Genomic DNA, 15,768 nt, shown 5'->3' on the forward strand with positions numbered 1-15,768 from the left:
GCTCCTCTGCAGTTCCCCTACTGCTCCTCAACTATTCCTCTACTGCTCCTCTACAGCTTCTCTACAGCTCCCCTACTGCACCCCTACAGCTCCTCTACTGCTCCTCTACTGCTCCTCTACTGTTCCTCTACAGCTCCTCCACTGCTCCTCCACTGCTCCTCTACTGCTCCTCCACAGCTCCTCCACTGCTTCTCTACTGGTCCTCTACTGCTCCTCCACAGCTCCTCTACTGCTCCTCTACAGCTCCCCTACTGCTCCTCTACAGTTCCCCTACTGCTCCTCTACTACTCCTCTACAGCTCCTCTACTGCTCCTCTACAGCTCCTCTACTGCTCCTCTACAGCTCCTCTACAGTTCCCCTACTGCTCCTCTACAGCTCCTCTACTGCTCTTCTACTATTCCTCTACAGCTCCTCTACTGTTCCTCTAAAGCTACTCTACTGCTCCTCTACAGCTCCTCTACTGCTCCTCTACTGCTCCTCTACTGCTCCGATACTGCTCCTCTACTGCTCCTCTACTGCTCCTCTACAGCTCCGCTATTGCTCCTCTACAGCTCCTCTACTGCTCCTCTACTGCTCCTCTACAGCTCCTCTACAGCTCCTCCACTGCTCCTCCACTGCTCCTCCACTGCTCCTCCACTGCTCCTCTAAAGCTCCTCTACTGCTCCTCTACAGCTCCGATACTGCTCCTCTACTGCTCCTCTACTGCTCCTCTACAGCTCCGCTATTGCTCCTCTACAGCTCCTCTACTGCTCCTCTACTGCTCCTCTACAGCTCCTCTACAGCTCCTCCACTGCTCCTCCACTGCTCCTCCACTGCTCCTCCACTGCTCCTCTAAAGCTCCTCTACTGCTCCTCTACTGCTCCTCTACTGCTCCTCTACTGCTCCTCTATTGCTCCTCTATTGCTCCTCTCAGCTCTTCTACTGCTCCTCTACAGCTCCTCTACTGCTCCTCTACAGCTCCTGTACTGCTCCTCTACTGCTCCGCTACTGCTTCTCTACTGCTCCTCTACAGCTCCTCTACAGCTACTCTACTGCTCCTCTACTGCTCTACTGCTCCGTTACTGCTCCTCTACTGCTCCTCTACAGCTTCTCTACTGCTCCGCTACTGCTCCTCTACAGCTACTCTACAGCTACTCTACTGCTCCTCTACTGCTCCTCTACAGCTCCTCCACTGCTCCTCTACTGCTCCACTACTGCTCCTCTACAGCTCCTCTACTGCTCCTCCTCAGCTACTCTACTGCTCCTCTACAGCTTCTCTACTGCTCCTCTACTGCTCCTCTACAGCTACTCTACAGCTACTCTACTGCTCCTCTACAGCTCCTCCACTGCTCCTCTACTGCTCCTCTACTGCTCCTCTACAGCTACTCTACAGCTACTCTACAGCTACTCTACTGCTCCTCTACAGCTCCTCCACTGCTCCTCTACTGCTCCTCTACTGCTCCTCTACTGCTCCTCCACTGCTCCTCTACAGCTCTGCTACAGCTCCTCTACTGCTCCTCTATAGCATGCGCCGTTGCAGTCTTTGCAGATACAATCAGCACAGGGATCAGTGATTTAATCTGGACTTCAACTTATTACGCATTATTTCCAATGTAAGAACCATTGAAAATGTTATGTCTTGTTGAATAAGGTGTACTCAGTTTTTAACCATTTAGTAAGCCAGAATTACTGCCTAAACACTTCTCTGGCCCTGAAAAAACTAATTTTTGAAGCCTGGAGTGTCATGCCCTCCATTTCACAATAAAAGTTCAACTGATTTTCAAAACAATATATATTTTTCTGTATATTTTTAAAGCTTTCTAATGATGTTTCAGCTTCTACCTTAATTCCAAGGGCATTTCCAATCTTTATTCTGTTTTCTGTAAAATGATTAAAAAGTGAATGATAGTCAGTACTTTTTACTTCCTGGTTTGCTGGCTGCAGAATTCTTCAATCTCATTGGCTGTAGAGTGTGCTTGATAACATCAATGTTCCTGGATGCCAGAAATTCCCAATAGGTTGCATTGGAATGAAATTGATGTTAGAGTAGTAGAAATAAATGCCAAAGAGCTTGCTAGGCCTTTATGGGGAGCTTTCTTCAAGATCAGCACCGAGCAGCATCCCTTCACTGCTGACCGCAAAATTGAGCCTTTATATTCCAAAGCAACGGCACAATTTTGGCATCAGTAGTCTGGATGGTACTGGTATCATCAGGGACTGTTGAATAGTTAATTCTTATGTCCTCTTTAAAAGAGTGACACTTCATCGAATAGAGAATAGAGAGTGAGAAGTTGCTTGATAGGCAAGTTGGATGCTTGCTCCACTTAACTTCACCAACACATTTACAATTGTCACCCTTGGTCCTTTTCATTCACAATTACATGGGATCTGCAATTTCATCCACTTATTGATATGGCATTTGTTAGGTAACCCTCACCTGTTCCACTTGCTCAAAGACTCGTAGAAGGTTTTCTCCAAGAGCTGCTTTCACTTCCCCATCAGTCCAGTTTCTCTTCAGTAGCTCAGCTACTAAATCTGGATAGAATGACACATCATCCAAACCTGCAGGAACACTTCAAAATGAAAAATGTAAGCTATAACTTGGTTATTTGATGGTGAGACAGTCCAATCAGGTTTTACCTGCTATCCACATGCATGCATACTTTCCAGCAGTGGTTATAGACACTGGCAGATACTTTTTCCCTACCTAACCTGGGGCCTTGGTGACCACATGTAATGTCCTTATTGTATACCGTAGCCTAGGAAATTGGATTGCTCTCTTTGTGTCAGTATCACACCAGGATGTGCTCTTATGCACCAAACTATGAGGGACCTGGAAGCTCATTAATTCAATATTCACATTTTCCAACTATATATTTGGGTAATTTAATGACAGAAAGGAACTTCCAATTTTCTTCTTGCCTTGGGCAAGCAGCTTACACATGGTCAAGCAAACTGTCAGGCATAGGCTAATCATTCCTGGTTCCACTGCAATAGCATTCAAATGTTAGAAACCACTCTTACAGTAATATCTTGACAATTACTCTTTGAACATAGGAGATGCTATTTTTAATTAGAATTTTCATGCATTTAATAGCTGAAAGCATTAGAGTTGCATCATAAATGAAGATAAGTTGAACATTTTAAGATAAAAAGAAGAAAATGTATGTCGTAATATGAAATAAAAACAAAAAATACTACAAATTTTACTCAACAGTCCTGATGAAAAGCCTCAGCATCATGAAAAGCACCAAATGCAATTACCTTCACTGTGTATTTTTTTCGTTCTCTATGTTTTTCTTTCGGTCATCAATGTCAATTATCATTATATTTGATGGTCAATTTATTTCCAATTTCAGACTTGTTGAAAACTGGGACAGAATACATTTTTCAGTAGAGTGAAAAGGTTTCCTCATGGTGGGTTTATGCTAATGTGAGACCTTTCTTATGGCACTCAGGTTTATTTTTCAGCCAACTCATGCCAATTCTGCTGACAAAGATTTTATATGTAACAGGATAGCGTTCTCTAGGCAGATGCAAATGAATTACAGAATAATAGACAGCATTATAGATAGGCAGCTAGATTGATATTGACTATTACCTGGAAACACCATCATAATCTCCACCAAATCCTACAGTCTGGTAACCAGCAACCTTTTTGATGTAGTCAAAATGATCTAGAGAAATTATTTGAAAAACATGAATTTTTTCAACCATGTATGAATTCCATTACAATAAGTGTAATAGTTAAATTCAAAACCGTGAGTAAGCTAATAGTGATGTGCTAAAGCTCCCTGCCAGAAATTGGTGGTAGAAATTCTGGAACTCCCTCACTAACAGCACTGTGGGAGCACCATGACCACACAGACTGCAGCGTTTAAAGAAGACATCGCACTGCTCCCTTCTCAAGGGCAATTAGAGATGGGTGTCCTGGCCTAGCCTTCCTATGAATGACGAGTAAGATAAAATCCCGCTCCACATTACTCCTGAACTGAACCATGTTAAGTGGGGGAGGGCTATGCAGAGTCTGCAGCACCTCCCAACAGAAGTAGAGTAGGGGGAAGGAGGACAATTGGAGGAATCACATCGGCAGAATATTTGGGAGCGCCTAAAGGCTATTTTCAGGCAGCAGTACCAACATCCTGGGAGGTTACATTCTTAGCTGTGAATGTACCAGATCAAGCAGATGGAGAAAATGAGTTGGAATTAGAAAAATAAATAGAAACTTAACCAAAAAAATATGCACAAACAAATTAAAAAAAAGCACTTTATTACAGTTACCTGAAAAAATTGCCACAAAACTGTATTCAATGTTTGCAAAGACTTTTGATCAATAATTTAAATTAAAGCATTATCATGTGTATCAAAGGAACACCAATAATTACACCAGAAATGGGATAAAAGATTAGAGTTTTTAGTCTTTATTCACCTAAAGTTCAAACAGTTCCAATATCTTTATCATGCAGCTTTAAAATATTTTAAGTTACTGAAATAATTCATTTTCTGACACTGTGGGGAGAAAACTGGACACAATTGTGTCTATTAAGCTAAAATTCAAAAGGCACCTTTTTGTTAGTGGCCTGAAGCAATCCTTTTCAGCGAGACCGGTTAGGCTGCAGAAGAACACTTAAAACTCTGCAAGCCTGGTCGAGTTTCAAAATAGGATCATGAAACAAGCATTAGGCCGCATATTAGCATATGTAATGGGCCTAATGCCTTTCTCAAACACCATCTACAGATATATCTAACTGAGCCACTATGGTGTCAGATGTACTTTAGACGTGGTTTGGATACGCACGGGACACAGCCCCACAAGATTGGGGTATCTTGTCCTGTTCTGCGTTTGAAAAAGAGACACACCAACTACTGCTGTGTTTCTGTGGTCTCACACAAAAACTAACATTAGTTAGTTCCTGCTGCTCAGAAAGCGGCATTGTCAGCACAAAGGTTAGCCCAAAGTCACACTAACACTAATGAAAAAGTAACTTAAGCTCTGAAAAGCTGCATTAAAGGGAAAAAGGTAATTCTAAGATGAGGGTTAGATGATGACTTTTTTGAAAAATATTGTTTTGTCTTTTTTGTTTCCTATCTTTCCTTAAATTTTCAGTAGCACTCTTTTTCAAAAACAAATCTACCGTTTGAGGTAAGGCCCCCATGCAGGACTTCCTACTGAACTAAGGAAGAGACTTGATGCTTTGCGTCCCTTACCCCAGTAGAATATTGTGGTTAATTGCTACTGTAAATGCTAGAAATCTGAAATAAAAACAGAAAATGAAGGAAATACTCAGCAAGTCTGGCAGCATCTGTGGAGAGAGAAACTGAAGCCCAGGTTTTCATCCCCGGGTCGGGTTTGCTGAGTCAGGAGATTTCCTGGCTCAGCGAACCCAACCTTTAAAAATGGTGGGATTTTTGGTCGGCTGGGGCCAGGCCGGAACAGGTGTTGGGGCTGGCGACCCCGGAACGAATCCGCAGGTTGCCTGGCGTTGAGGCGAGCTGAGCGCAAGGCCTGCCTCTGTGCCCCGGCACTGTGTTTAAATAAGCAAAAAGCAATAATAAAACAAAAAGCATCTCCTCAGCTCTCACCCCTTACACCGCACACTCCCTATGGGCATGCTGGCTTAGCCATCCTATGAATGACCCACACACTCCCTATGCCCCATCCATGCCAAACTATGCCAACTCATGCCCCCCCACCCACTGCCATGACCCCCACACCTCTATGCCAACTTAGTTAACATCTACCCACCCCCATTGCCCCATACCCCTATGCCAACTTAGTGCCAACTCATGCCAACCCATGCTCCCAACCATCCTTTGCCCTTATCCTCACCATGCCAACTCATCTAGTATCTATGGACAGCTCCTTTATGGCTTTGACACTTCCTGGGTAACTTATATAGATTTGACACTTTCTGGATAGCATTGACAGATTTGAGAGCTGGACAGTTCCTTAATATTTCCTTGACAACTGGACATTTCCTTGACAGCTGGATAGCTCCTTAATATTTCCTTGACAACTGGACATTTCCTTGACAGCTGGACATCTCTTTTACAGCTTGACAATTCCAATGAGTTTACGTTGTCACGTGTAAAAGATTATGCGTGAAAAGTGCATAATCATGTTTACTATTAATAATCTCAAAGGGTGCCTTACCTCTCCCAAAGGTGTCCCAGTACCCTATCCAAACGGGTACCCTGACTATCCATAAGAATCCACCAAGTTCAGACCTCCTCTTATCTGTCCTAATCTGCCCACTCTGAATTCCACACTCCTGTTCTTCCAAATCCTACTTCAGTGGAGGCAGTTGGTGTTTTAAATGACCAGCTGCCTCCGTGATTCCCACATGTGCGAACCCCATCCTGACTCTAGTCCCATCCTCTGCAAGGATGGGAAATGCCAGATTCGGGAGTAGGACTTAGGATGTTTGGCCATTTAAATCTGGACCAGAGTTAACGTTTCAGGTCGATAACCTTTCATCAGAGCCCCTGAAACATTAACAATTTTTGCTCCTTTGGAGAGTCAGCACAGGCGAGACGGGCTGAATGGCATCTTTCTCTGATGTAACATTTCTGTGATTCTGTGATAAAAAGGTGGTAGAGGTGCAGAGCCCTCTCCCACAAAAAGCAATAGATGCTAGCTCAATTAACCATCTTAACTCTGAGATGGATTGATTTTTTTACTAGCCAAAGGGATAAGGAACCAAGGCAGGTGGGTGATGTTGAATCCAGATCAGCCATGATCTCATTGAATGGTAGATAAGGTTAGAGAGGCTGTATGGCAAATTCCTGTTTCTAAGTTTCTACGTGAGCCTTTATTATGATAGCAGAAACGTATTTTAAATAGCAATTTGACTTGAGAGCGCAATGTAAATACTGACCTGCCACATTTGAAAGATTAGCTTTGGAATTGCAGGTAACATACCAATTGTAAAAGTTCACCATCACGATACCTTTCTTCTCACTCTGTAAAGTGAATCCATTCATACAAGTGATTCAACAGGTTTATTGATAATCTCTGTATATATATTACAGATATACATGAGCCTTTTTCTTGTCCAAAGATAAAGTTGCATGAAGGATTAATTGTCGCAGAGCCAAAAACCTGGAACTTCCTAGCCAACAGCAATGATGAAGCATCTTCACCACATGAACTGCAGCAGTTAAAGAAGGTGGCTCACAACCATCTCCTCAAGGGTGCCTAGGGATGGCTAATAAATGCTGGCCTTTTTATGATGGCCAAATCGCGAAAATTAATTTTTTAAAAAGCAGTGAATGTAGCTGGGAAATATGAATTTAGGACTCTTTGTAAATATCCAGAGTTTCATGTATTTTGTTTTTGCTAAGTGGAACTCCTTTTCCTTAAGTTTCACCCATGGCTCAGTTGGCAGCACTCTCATCTCTGGGTCAGTAGGTTGTGTGTTCAAGGCTCACTCCAGAGACTTGTGCACAAATATCCAGGTTGACACTGCAGAGCTGTACCAGAGGTGCCATCTTAGATGAGATGGTAAACTGCTCTCTCAGGTGGATGTAAAAGATACCATGGCATGATTTTGAAGAAGAGCATGGGAGTTATCCTGGTGTCCTGGCCAATAATTTATCCCTCAATCAACAAATTAAAAACAGATTATCTGGTCATTATCACATTGCTGTTTATGGGATCTTGTCTTACATAAATTAGCAGTCATGTTTCCAATGTTACAACAGTGACTTCAAAAGTACTTTATTTACAGTAAAGTGCTGTGTGACATCCTGAGGTTGTGAAAGGGGCTATATAAATGCAAGTCTTCTTTCTTGCTTTTTGGGTCTTTTCACAATACAAACATTTGGTTGAAGAGGCAGGAGACTTTCTCCCAGGCTTTCACTAATGTCAATTTGAAACTTAGGCTGGGAGTTGTGCAAGTGTACCCTGTGACAAGTCTCATTCAGAGTTTCATGTCACCTTTGTGGGGAAGTAGCTGACCACCACTTGACATCTGCTGCACTGCCATAGAATCAGCACCTTAGCATGTTTTAGATTAAGGCCATCATCCATACCATTACCATCTGGCAACACAGTTCAATGTAATCAAACACAATTGTTTCTTCATTTAAAACAAATAAGAAACATATTTAATATCAATATTAAAATTGTACAAGTACATTCTCTGTTGTACTGTAAGTTTTTGCAAATTGTCCCTTAGCTTCGCTTAGCCTAACCTTTGTGGTTAAAGAACATAGCAACAGGACTAGATCATTTAATCCTTGTTCGGCTATTCAATTAGATCGTGGCCGATCTGTATTACAATTCCACGTATCTGAGGCCAGTGAGCTGTGGACAACTGTTGGACCTCCCCCAGACAACTTACCGGCAAAGAAGAGGATGGATTGGGAGGTGGTGGTAGATTGGGGGCTAAAGACAGTGATAATGAGGGGTTCAAGGCATGATAGTGAGGAGGGTTGAGACAGTGTTGGGTGGGGGTCAAAGCAAAGATAGAGAGGAGGGGGGGTGAAGCAGCACTAGGAGGGGTTCGTGGCGGTAATAGAGAGGGGGGTCGAGGTAGCAGTAGTCAGAGAAAGTCATAGCGGGGATAGAGAGGGGATCAAGACAGCAGTAGAGGTAGATGATCAACGTGATGGTAGAGTGGCGGAGTTAGGGGTGAGCAGTGGCCGGCATCAACATGTGGTTTTATTGTGAGGTTGGAAGGAGCATTGCTGCTCCTCGTGACTGCACATTGACAAGGAGGTAAGTATATTTGACACTTAGCTTTGTAGTCGGCGCTTGCAGAAATACCTTGAAGGAGCCAGTTAGGCAGTGTATAAACCTGAAATTCCTGAATGCAGCTGTCCCAGTGATGGAACCCTACTCTGACTTAAAATCCACCTCATGGTTCTCACGCCTTCTTCAATTGACCTCTTACCAGTGTGGTATCGGAAGAATTTTTCACTGTTATGTTTTATCTATGCTTTCTCCCCAGGTCTTTTTGGCTGTCTAATCACCCTTACAACCCAGATTGGGAATAGAGAGCAGTAGGGTTTAGATTTATTCCCCTGAAAGAGGAAACTTACCCTCACAAAACCTACAGCATGACTTTGACTTTTATTGATAACACCAGGATCACAGCACCAACCACACATTCACTTTTAAAATTGTATATACCTACAACCTCTGCACATGTCGTGCTTTTTATTAACGAGTGAATAATTTTAAGCTCATGAAAACATTTAGATGGAACTGGAATACTTTATTTTATCAAACTGGGAGATGTTTAATTACTCCAAATAAATTAATATTTGGAAAGACTCTTGCAGAAATTTCTGTGCACCTGTGTCTGATGTTTAATGGGAATGTGTGTCGTGACTAATGTGCAGTGTTACAAATACATTTTCCCAAATATGCAATGGCATCCTTCAACATTTCCACAAAATCTGATCAAGAAAAGTAGTAATGCATGAATTTATAACAGGGATTCTTACCACTATCTTCAGAATTTCATCTGGCACATTACGCTTACTGTTACATAGGGCATAGGCAGATGAGTGACTAAATATCACGGGAGCCTTTGAGAGCTGCAGCACATCCTTCATTGTCTTGACAGACGTGTGCGCTAAATCGATGATCATTCCCAGGCGGTTCATCTCATGGATGATTTTCTGGGATTCAATAAAAAGAAATAACATTTCCAATGTTTTACTAAAGATCGGTGAAGCTCATTTATTAGATTATGTTTGAAATAATTTCATTCTGACTACTTGCAATACCTCTCTGTCTTAGTTCCCAGTCTTACTGTCAGCCACCAAACTGCATCAACTGCCCATTTTAATTTTTATTCCACTGTAAGTAGCTTTGTTAACTCAATAACTTTTACAGGCATTATTCTTTTAATGAGTGCTGCTCCAATCATTGGCAAAATAATGAAACAAAATATAACTTGGTTTATTTACAAATGATTTGAACTAAGGATTGTGTAATAGTATGGTTTCCATGAGCAGAATTTTTCACTTGGTGCGTGGGTCCGTGCCCGACATGCTTAAGCATAAAATAGCACATGATGATGTTGGGCGAGCGTCCCGATGTCATTGGGCAATATTTCGGTTGGCGGGCGTGCGCTAAACTCGGAAGCGCACCTGCTGACAATTAAGAGGGCTATTAAGCTCATCAACAGCGCAATTAACTGGGATTTTTTGTTGCCTGTCTGACGTTATGGTTGGCGGGCAGGCGAATCGGCCAGGCGGCCTTTGCATTTTTCAGGAAACCTCATCCAAGGGCGGGATAAGGTTTCCGATATTAATTTAAGAAAAATAAAAATGTTTGGACAGAATTTTCATCATCCATATGTTCCGGTGACTGATTCTGAGGCATGGGCATTTTTTCCTGGCTTTTAAAATCTTTATTTACTGCATTTAAATTCTTCAGCTCCCTGAGGCAGCTCTCTACCCTCAGGGAGCTTTCTGTGAGCGCTCCCCAGCACCCGCGCTGACTTTAGTGTTCGCCGTCCTCCCGCCCACAACCCAGGCAGCGCTGATCATATCAGCGTGTGCTTCACGCTGGCTGATAATTGGCCAGCCAGCGTGAAATTGTGGTTGGGGGCCGATCGTGATTGGCGGTCTGTTTCCTGACCGCTGCTGGGCCTGCCGATTGCATCCGCCCGCAGAGCTGAAAATTCAGGCCCATAAGTCTACTCCATGCCCAATACTTCAAATTTGCAGGGTTTTTTCAGTTATTGTTACACCATCATAACAGCAGCATCAGTACAAAGGCAGCAGCAATTCGAGGAAAAGGTTCATCACCACCTTCTTGGGGCAACTAGGGAGGGGCAATACATGCGGTCTTACCAACACCGTCCACATCCCAAGAACAAATCTAAACAAGTGAATATTTTGAAGGTTGAAAATGTCTTTCAGAATTTCAGGGAGCTATCAGCAATATTTACAGAGTACACTTCCTGCAAATGATCCAGTGTTGTCCACATAAGAACCTAGTTGTTTGCCTCACTGTGCATACCAAAACTTTCCTAAGTTGCACTGTTTGCAGATGGCCTCTCTAAAATCTACATGTATCATTTTGCAAAACTGTATTCTGACTTGGACTCTTGGCTACCAGGAGTAAATGTCATAAATCCGGGGTGCCTCTTCCTCGTGACTTTCCGTCCAATACTTGGAAAGTTCAGGGAGGCAACCATCCAAACTTACAAAATGTGTTCCTGGTAGCAAGGCTCTGAGCCAGGAATGTGATTCTGTAAAATTGCTGCTATATTTTTGACAAAACTTCTGTAGTTTGTGTAGGCAGAGGAGTCCAAAAAACCATGTGTCATTCTGGTCATAATCATGTCTAAACCAAGTGTTGCAATGATGTAGTTCAAGGAGATCGACATCCACATCTGGGCTTGCAGGAAATGATAAAAGAAGTTTGTTCAAACAAATTTTCATTGAAGACTTTGCCCCTTGAAGCTTTGGAAAATTTATTCAATGTATAGTTTGGATTAGTACACAGAAGCTTTGCATTTATAGAAAGAATGTACTGATTAACACATTGAGATTTCAAGTTAAACACTCTTCAGTGGCAAGCACTAACCTTCCCAAACTCGGATAATCCATTGCTCTCATGTGGTTCATCTCCAGTGTCTACAAGCCAGTTATCCGCCCTGAAAGATTTGATAAAAAGAGCTTATATCTCTAGGGCATGGATTCCAAAGGAGCATAGACATATAGGCTGCAAGTTTCATGTGTTTGTTGGCTGCAAGAATTCTTTGAAATGAGTCTGTCAGTCTTAATCAGTCATTTGTCATGGCTTCAAGTGGGTTTGGGTCAAGGGCACAAACTGATTATAACTTGGCATTATACTTGTACTAATGGGCATGTATCTGTGAGCCCTCAGGGCTGCAAACATGAAGGAATTAGAGCTCCATAAATAATTAATCTGGCACTCGACTTCAAGTCTGACAGAAATAGATATGCACTAACAATCAAGCTGAAGTACCATGTTCCATTCTGCCCTGCTAACTCCACCATTGATACTTCTACATAAATATATCAAGAGTTCAACATAAAACATTTTTAAAAATTTATTCTTGCCAGCATTTGTTGCCCATCTCTAATTGTCCTTGAGAAGGTAATGGTGAGCCGCCTTCCTGAACCGTTGCAGTTCATGTGGTATAGTTGTTTAAATGTCCACCACCCATTCATCACTGGATGTGACAGGACTGCAGAGCTTAGATCTGATCCATTGGTTATGGGATCACTTAGCTCTGTCTCTTGCATGCTGCTTCCATTGTTTGACATGCAAGTAGTCCTGTGTTGTAGCTTCACCAGGTTGACACCTCATTTTTGAGTATGCCTGGTGTTGCTCCTGGCATGCCCTTCATTCCTGGAACATACATGGATGACCTTTTCAAAAAAGAGAAAATAAATTTTCTAACTTTGTCTTACCATGGTGTATTACAGCTGTGTGTGAGGGTCATGTACCGAACGCCCAGCTGATAGAAAAGGCGTAATGTAGCCATGCTGCTGTCAATGGAGTGTCCGCCCTCTACACCAATTAAGCTGGCCACTTTACCATTTTTGAAAGTTTCATTTATCCCTGCATTTGAAAGGAATTACAGGTTATGTCCAATAATTCACTTGGATTCAGATTGAGGTCACTTAGTACATTTATATTTGGCAAACAGATTTCAGATTTTTTCCTATTTTTAACACGTGATTCTAATTGTTTTATTTAATTTATTTGTTTTATTTAATTTCAAAACTGTATTTGGAAAATATGTATTGATTGAAAAGCTGAAGCATGTCTTGTTGCTGAACAGCTTTCTATCTTTCAGGTAATAATTCTTTCTTCAAATAGCTAAACAGAGCAACATTTAATATCCTATTCAATAAAGAAAAATGTGAACTTGTCTGCTTTGGAAGGGAGAATAGAAAAGCAGCATATTATTTAATTAGAAAGAGATGACAGAACTCTGAGGTACAGGGGGATCTGGGTGTCCTGGTACATGAATCACAAAAAGTTAGTATGCAGGTACAGCAAGTGATTAGGAAGGCAAATGGAATGTTGATATCTATTGCAAGAAAAATGGAATATAAAAGGAGGGAAGTTTTACTACAGTTGTTTAGGGTGTTGGTGAGACCACATCTGTGTACAATGTACAGTTTTGGTTTCCTTATTTAAGAAAATATATAAAAGCGTTAGAAGTAGTTCAGAGAGGGTTCACTCGATTGATACCTGGGTTGGGAGGGGGTTATCTTGTGAGGAAAGGTTGCACAGCTTGGGCCTATATCCATTGGAGTTTAGAAGAATGAGAGGTGGCCTTATTGAAACATATAAGATCCTGACAGAACTTGACAAGTTGGATGCTGAAAGGATGTTTCCTCTTGTGGGAGAGACTAGAACTAGGGAACATAGTTTAAAAATAAGGGGTTTCCCATTTAAGATGGAGATGAGGAGAATTTTTTTTCTCTCAGAAGGTCGTGAGTCTGTGGAATTCTCTTCCCCAGAGACCAGTGGAGGTAGGCTCATTGAATACTTTTAAGACAGAGATTGATAGATTCTTGACTAATGAGGGAGTCAAAGGTTATTGGTATAGGTAGGAATGTGGAGTTGAGGCCACAATCAGATTAGCCATGACCTTATTGAATGGCAGAGTAGTCCGAAGGGGCTGAATGGCCTACTCCTGCTCCTAATTCGTATGCTTAGAAACCCAGAAACTAGGAGTAGGAGTAGGCCATTTGGCCCTTCGAGCCTGCTCTGCCATTCAATATGATCATGGCTGATCCTCTATCTCAACACCACATTCCCACTTTCTCTCCATAGCCCTCGATTCCCTTAATATCCAAAAAATTATCAATTTCTTTCTTGAATATACTCAGTGACCTGGCCTCCACAGCTTTCTGTGGTAGAGAATTCCACAGGTTGACCACCCTCTGATTAAAGAAACTTTTCCTCATCTCAGTTTTAAATTGCCTGCCCTGTATCCTGAGACTGTGGCCCCTGGTTCTAGACTCCCCAACCAGGGCAAACATCTTCCCTACATCTAGTCTGTCTAGCCCTGTTAGAATTTTATATGTTTCAATCAGATTCCCTCTCATTCTTCTAAGCTCGAGTGAATACAGGCCCAGTCGAACCAATCTCTCCTCATATGACAGTCCTGCCATTCCCGGTATCAGCCTAGTGAACCTTCGCTGCACTCCCTCTATGGCAAGTATATCCTTTCTTAGGTAGGGAGAACAAAACTGCACACAATACTCCAGGTGTGATCTCATCAAGGCCTTGTATAACTGCAGTAAGACATCCCTACTTCTGAACTCAAATCCTCTTGCTATGAAGGCCAACATACCATTTGCCTTCCTAATTGCTTGCTACACCTGCCTGTTTACTTTCATTGACTGGTGTACAAGGACACCCAGATCCCTTTGTACATCCACATTTCCCAATATAGCACCATTTAAATAATACTCTGCCTTTCTGTTTTTCACACCGAAGTGTATTACTTCACATTTATCCACGTAACACTGCCTCTGCCATGTGTTTGCCCACACACCCTTGTCTAAATCACCCTGAAGCCACCTTGCATCCTCCTCACAACCCCACCCAGTTTTGTATCATCAGCAAACTTGGAAATATTGCATTTGGTTTCTTCATCCAAGTCATTTATATATTTCGTGAATAGCTGGGGCCCAAGCACTGATCCCTGTGGTATACCACTAGTCACCACCTGCCATCTGGAAAAAGACCCATTTATTCCCACTCTCTGTTTCCAATCTGTCAACCAATTCTCAATCCATGCCAGTGTATTACTCCTGATCCCATGTGCTTTAATTTTGTCCACTAGCCTCTTATGTGGGACCTTATCAAAAGCCTTTTTGAAATCCAAATACACCACATCCACTCATTCTCCCTTATCTATTCTACTAGTTATATCCTCAAAAAACTCCAGTAGATTGGTTAAGCATGATTTCCCATTCATAAACCTATGCTGACTTTGTCTAATCCGATAAATGCTTTCCAAGTGTTCTGTTACCACGTCTTTTATAATAGACTCTAGCATTTTCCCCACTACTGATGTTAGGCTAACTGGTCTGTAATTCTGTTTCTTCTCTCCCTCATTTTTTAAATTGTGGGGTTACATTTGCCACCCTCCAATCTGTAGGAGCTGCTCCAGAGCCATTAATTTCTCTAGCACCATTTTTTAATTAATACTGATTTTCTTCAATGCCTCCCTCTCACTAGACCCTTGGTTCCCTGACATTTTTGGAAATTATTTGTGTCCTCGTTTGTGAAGACAGAACCAAAATGCTGTTCAATTTTTCTGCCATTTCTTTGTTCCCCATTATAATTTCCTCCATTTCTGACTGCAAGGGACCTACATTTGTCTTTGCTAATCTTTTTCTTTTCACATATTTATAGAAGCTTTTACAGTCAGTTTTTATGTTCCCTGCAAGTTTACTTTCATACTCCATTTTCCCCTTCTTGATCAATCTTTGTGTCCACTTTTGCTGAATTCTAAACTGCTCCCAATCCTCAGACTTGCTGCTTTGTCTGACAGTTTTATATGTCTCCTCTTTGGATCTAAAACTATCCCTAATTTCTTTTGTAATCCATGGTTGAGCCACCTTTCCTGTTTTATTTTTGTGCCAGACAGAAATGAATAATTATTGTAATTCATGCATACATTCCTTAAATATTAGCCATTGCCTCTCTACCATCAACCCTTTTAGTAAAGTTCCCCAATCCATCATTGCCAACTCACGCCTTGTACCCTCGTAGTTCCCTTTATTTAGATTCAGGACCCTAGTTTCGGATTCAACTTCTTCATTCTC

General features: G+C 42.0%; 1 protein-coding gene across 1 annotated transcript in view; it reads right to left on the bottom strand.

Moving 5' to 3' along the window:
• Window positions 1–15,768, bottom strand: part of dpep1 (dipeptidase 1) — a 61,208-nt gene that overhangs the window by 12,588 nt on the left and 32,852 nt on the right. Inside the window, exons 4-9 of the mRNA XM_078542980.1 lie at window positions 12,385–12,535; window positions 11,531–11,600; window positions 9,433–9,609; window positions 6,858–6,942; window positions 3,581–3,656; window positions 2,417–2,552 (exon numbers count right to left, since the gene is read on the bottom strand). Of these exons, the coding sequence (XP_078399106.1) occupies window positions 2,417–2,552; window positions 3,581–3,656; window positions 6,858–6,942; window positions 9,433–9,609; window positions 11,531–11,600; window positions 12,385–12,535 (695 nt within the window). The remainder of the gene's footprint in view (window positions 1–2,416; window positions 2,553–3,580; window positions 3,657–6,857; window positions 6,943–9,432; window positions 9,610–11,530; window positions 11,601–12,384; window positions 12,536–15,768) is intronic.

Source organism: Cetorhinus maximus, chromosome 6 (assembly GCF_964194155.1).
Source record: "Cetorhinus maximus chromosome 6, sCetMax3.hap1.1, whole genome shotgun sequence".
In the NCBI taxonomy this organism is placed as follows: Eukaryota; Metazoa; Chordata; class Chondrichthyes; order Lamniformes; family Cetorhinidae; genus Cetorhinus; species Cetorhinus maximus.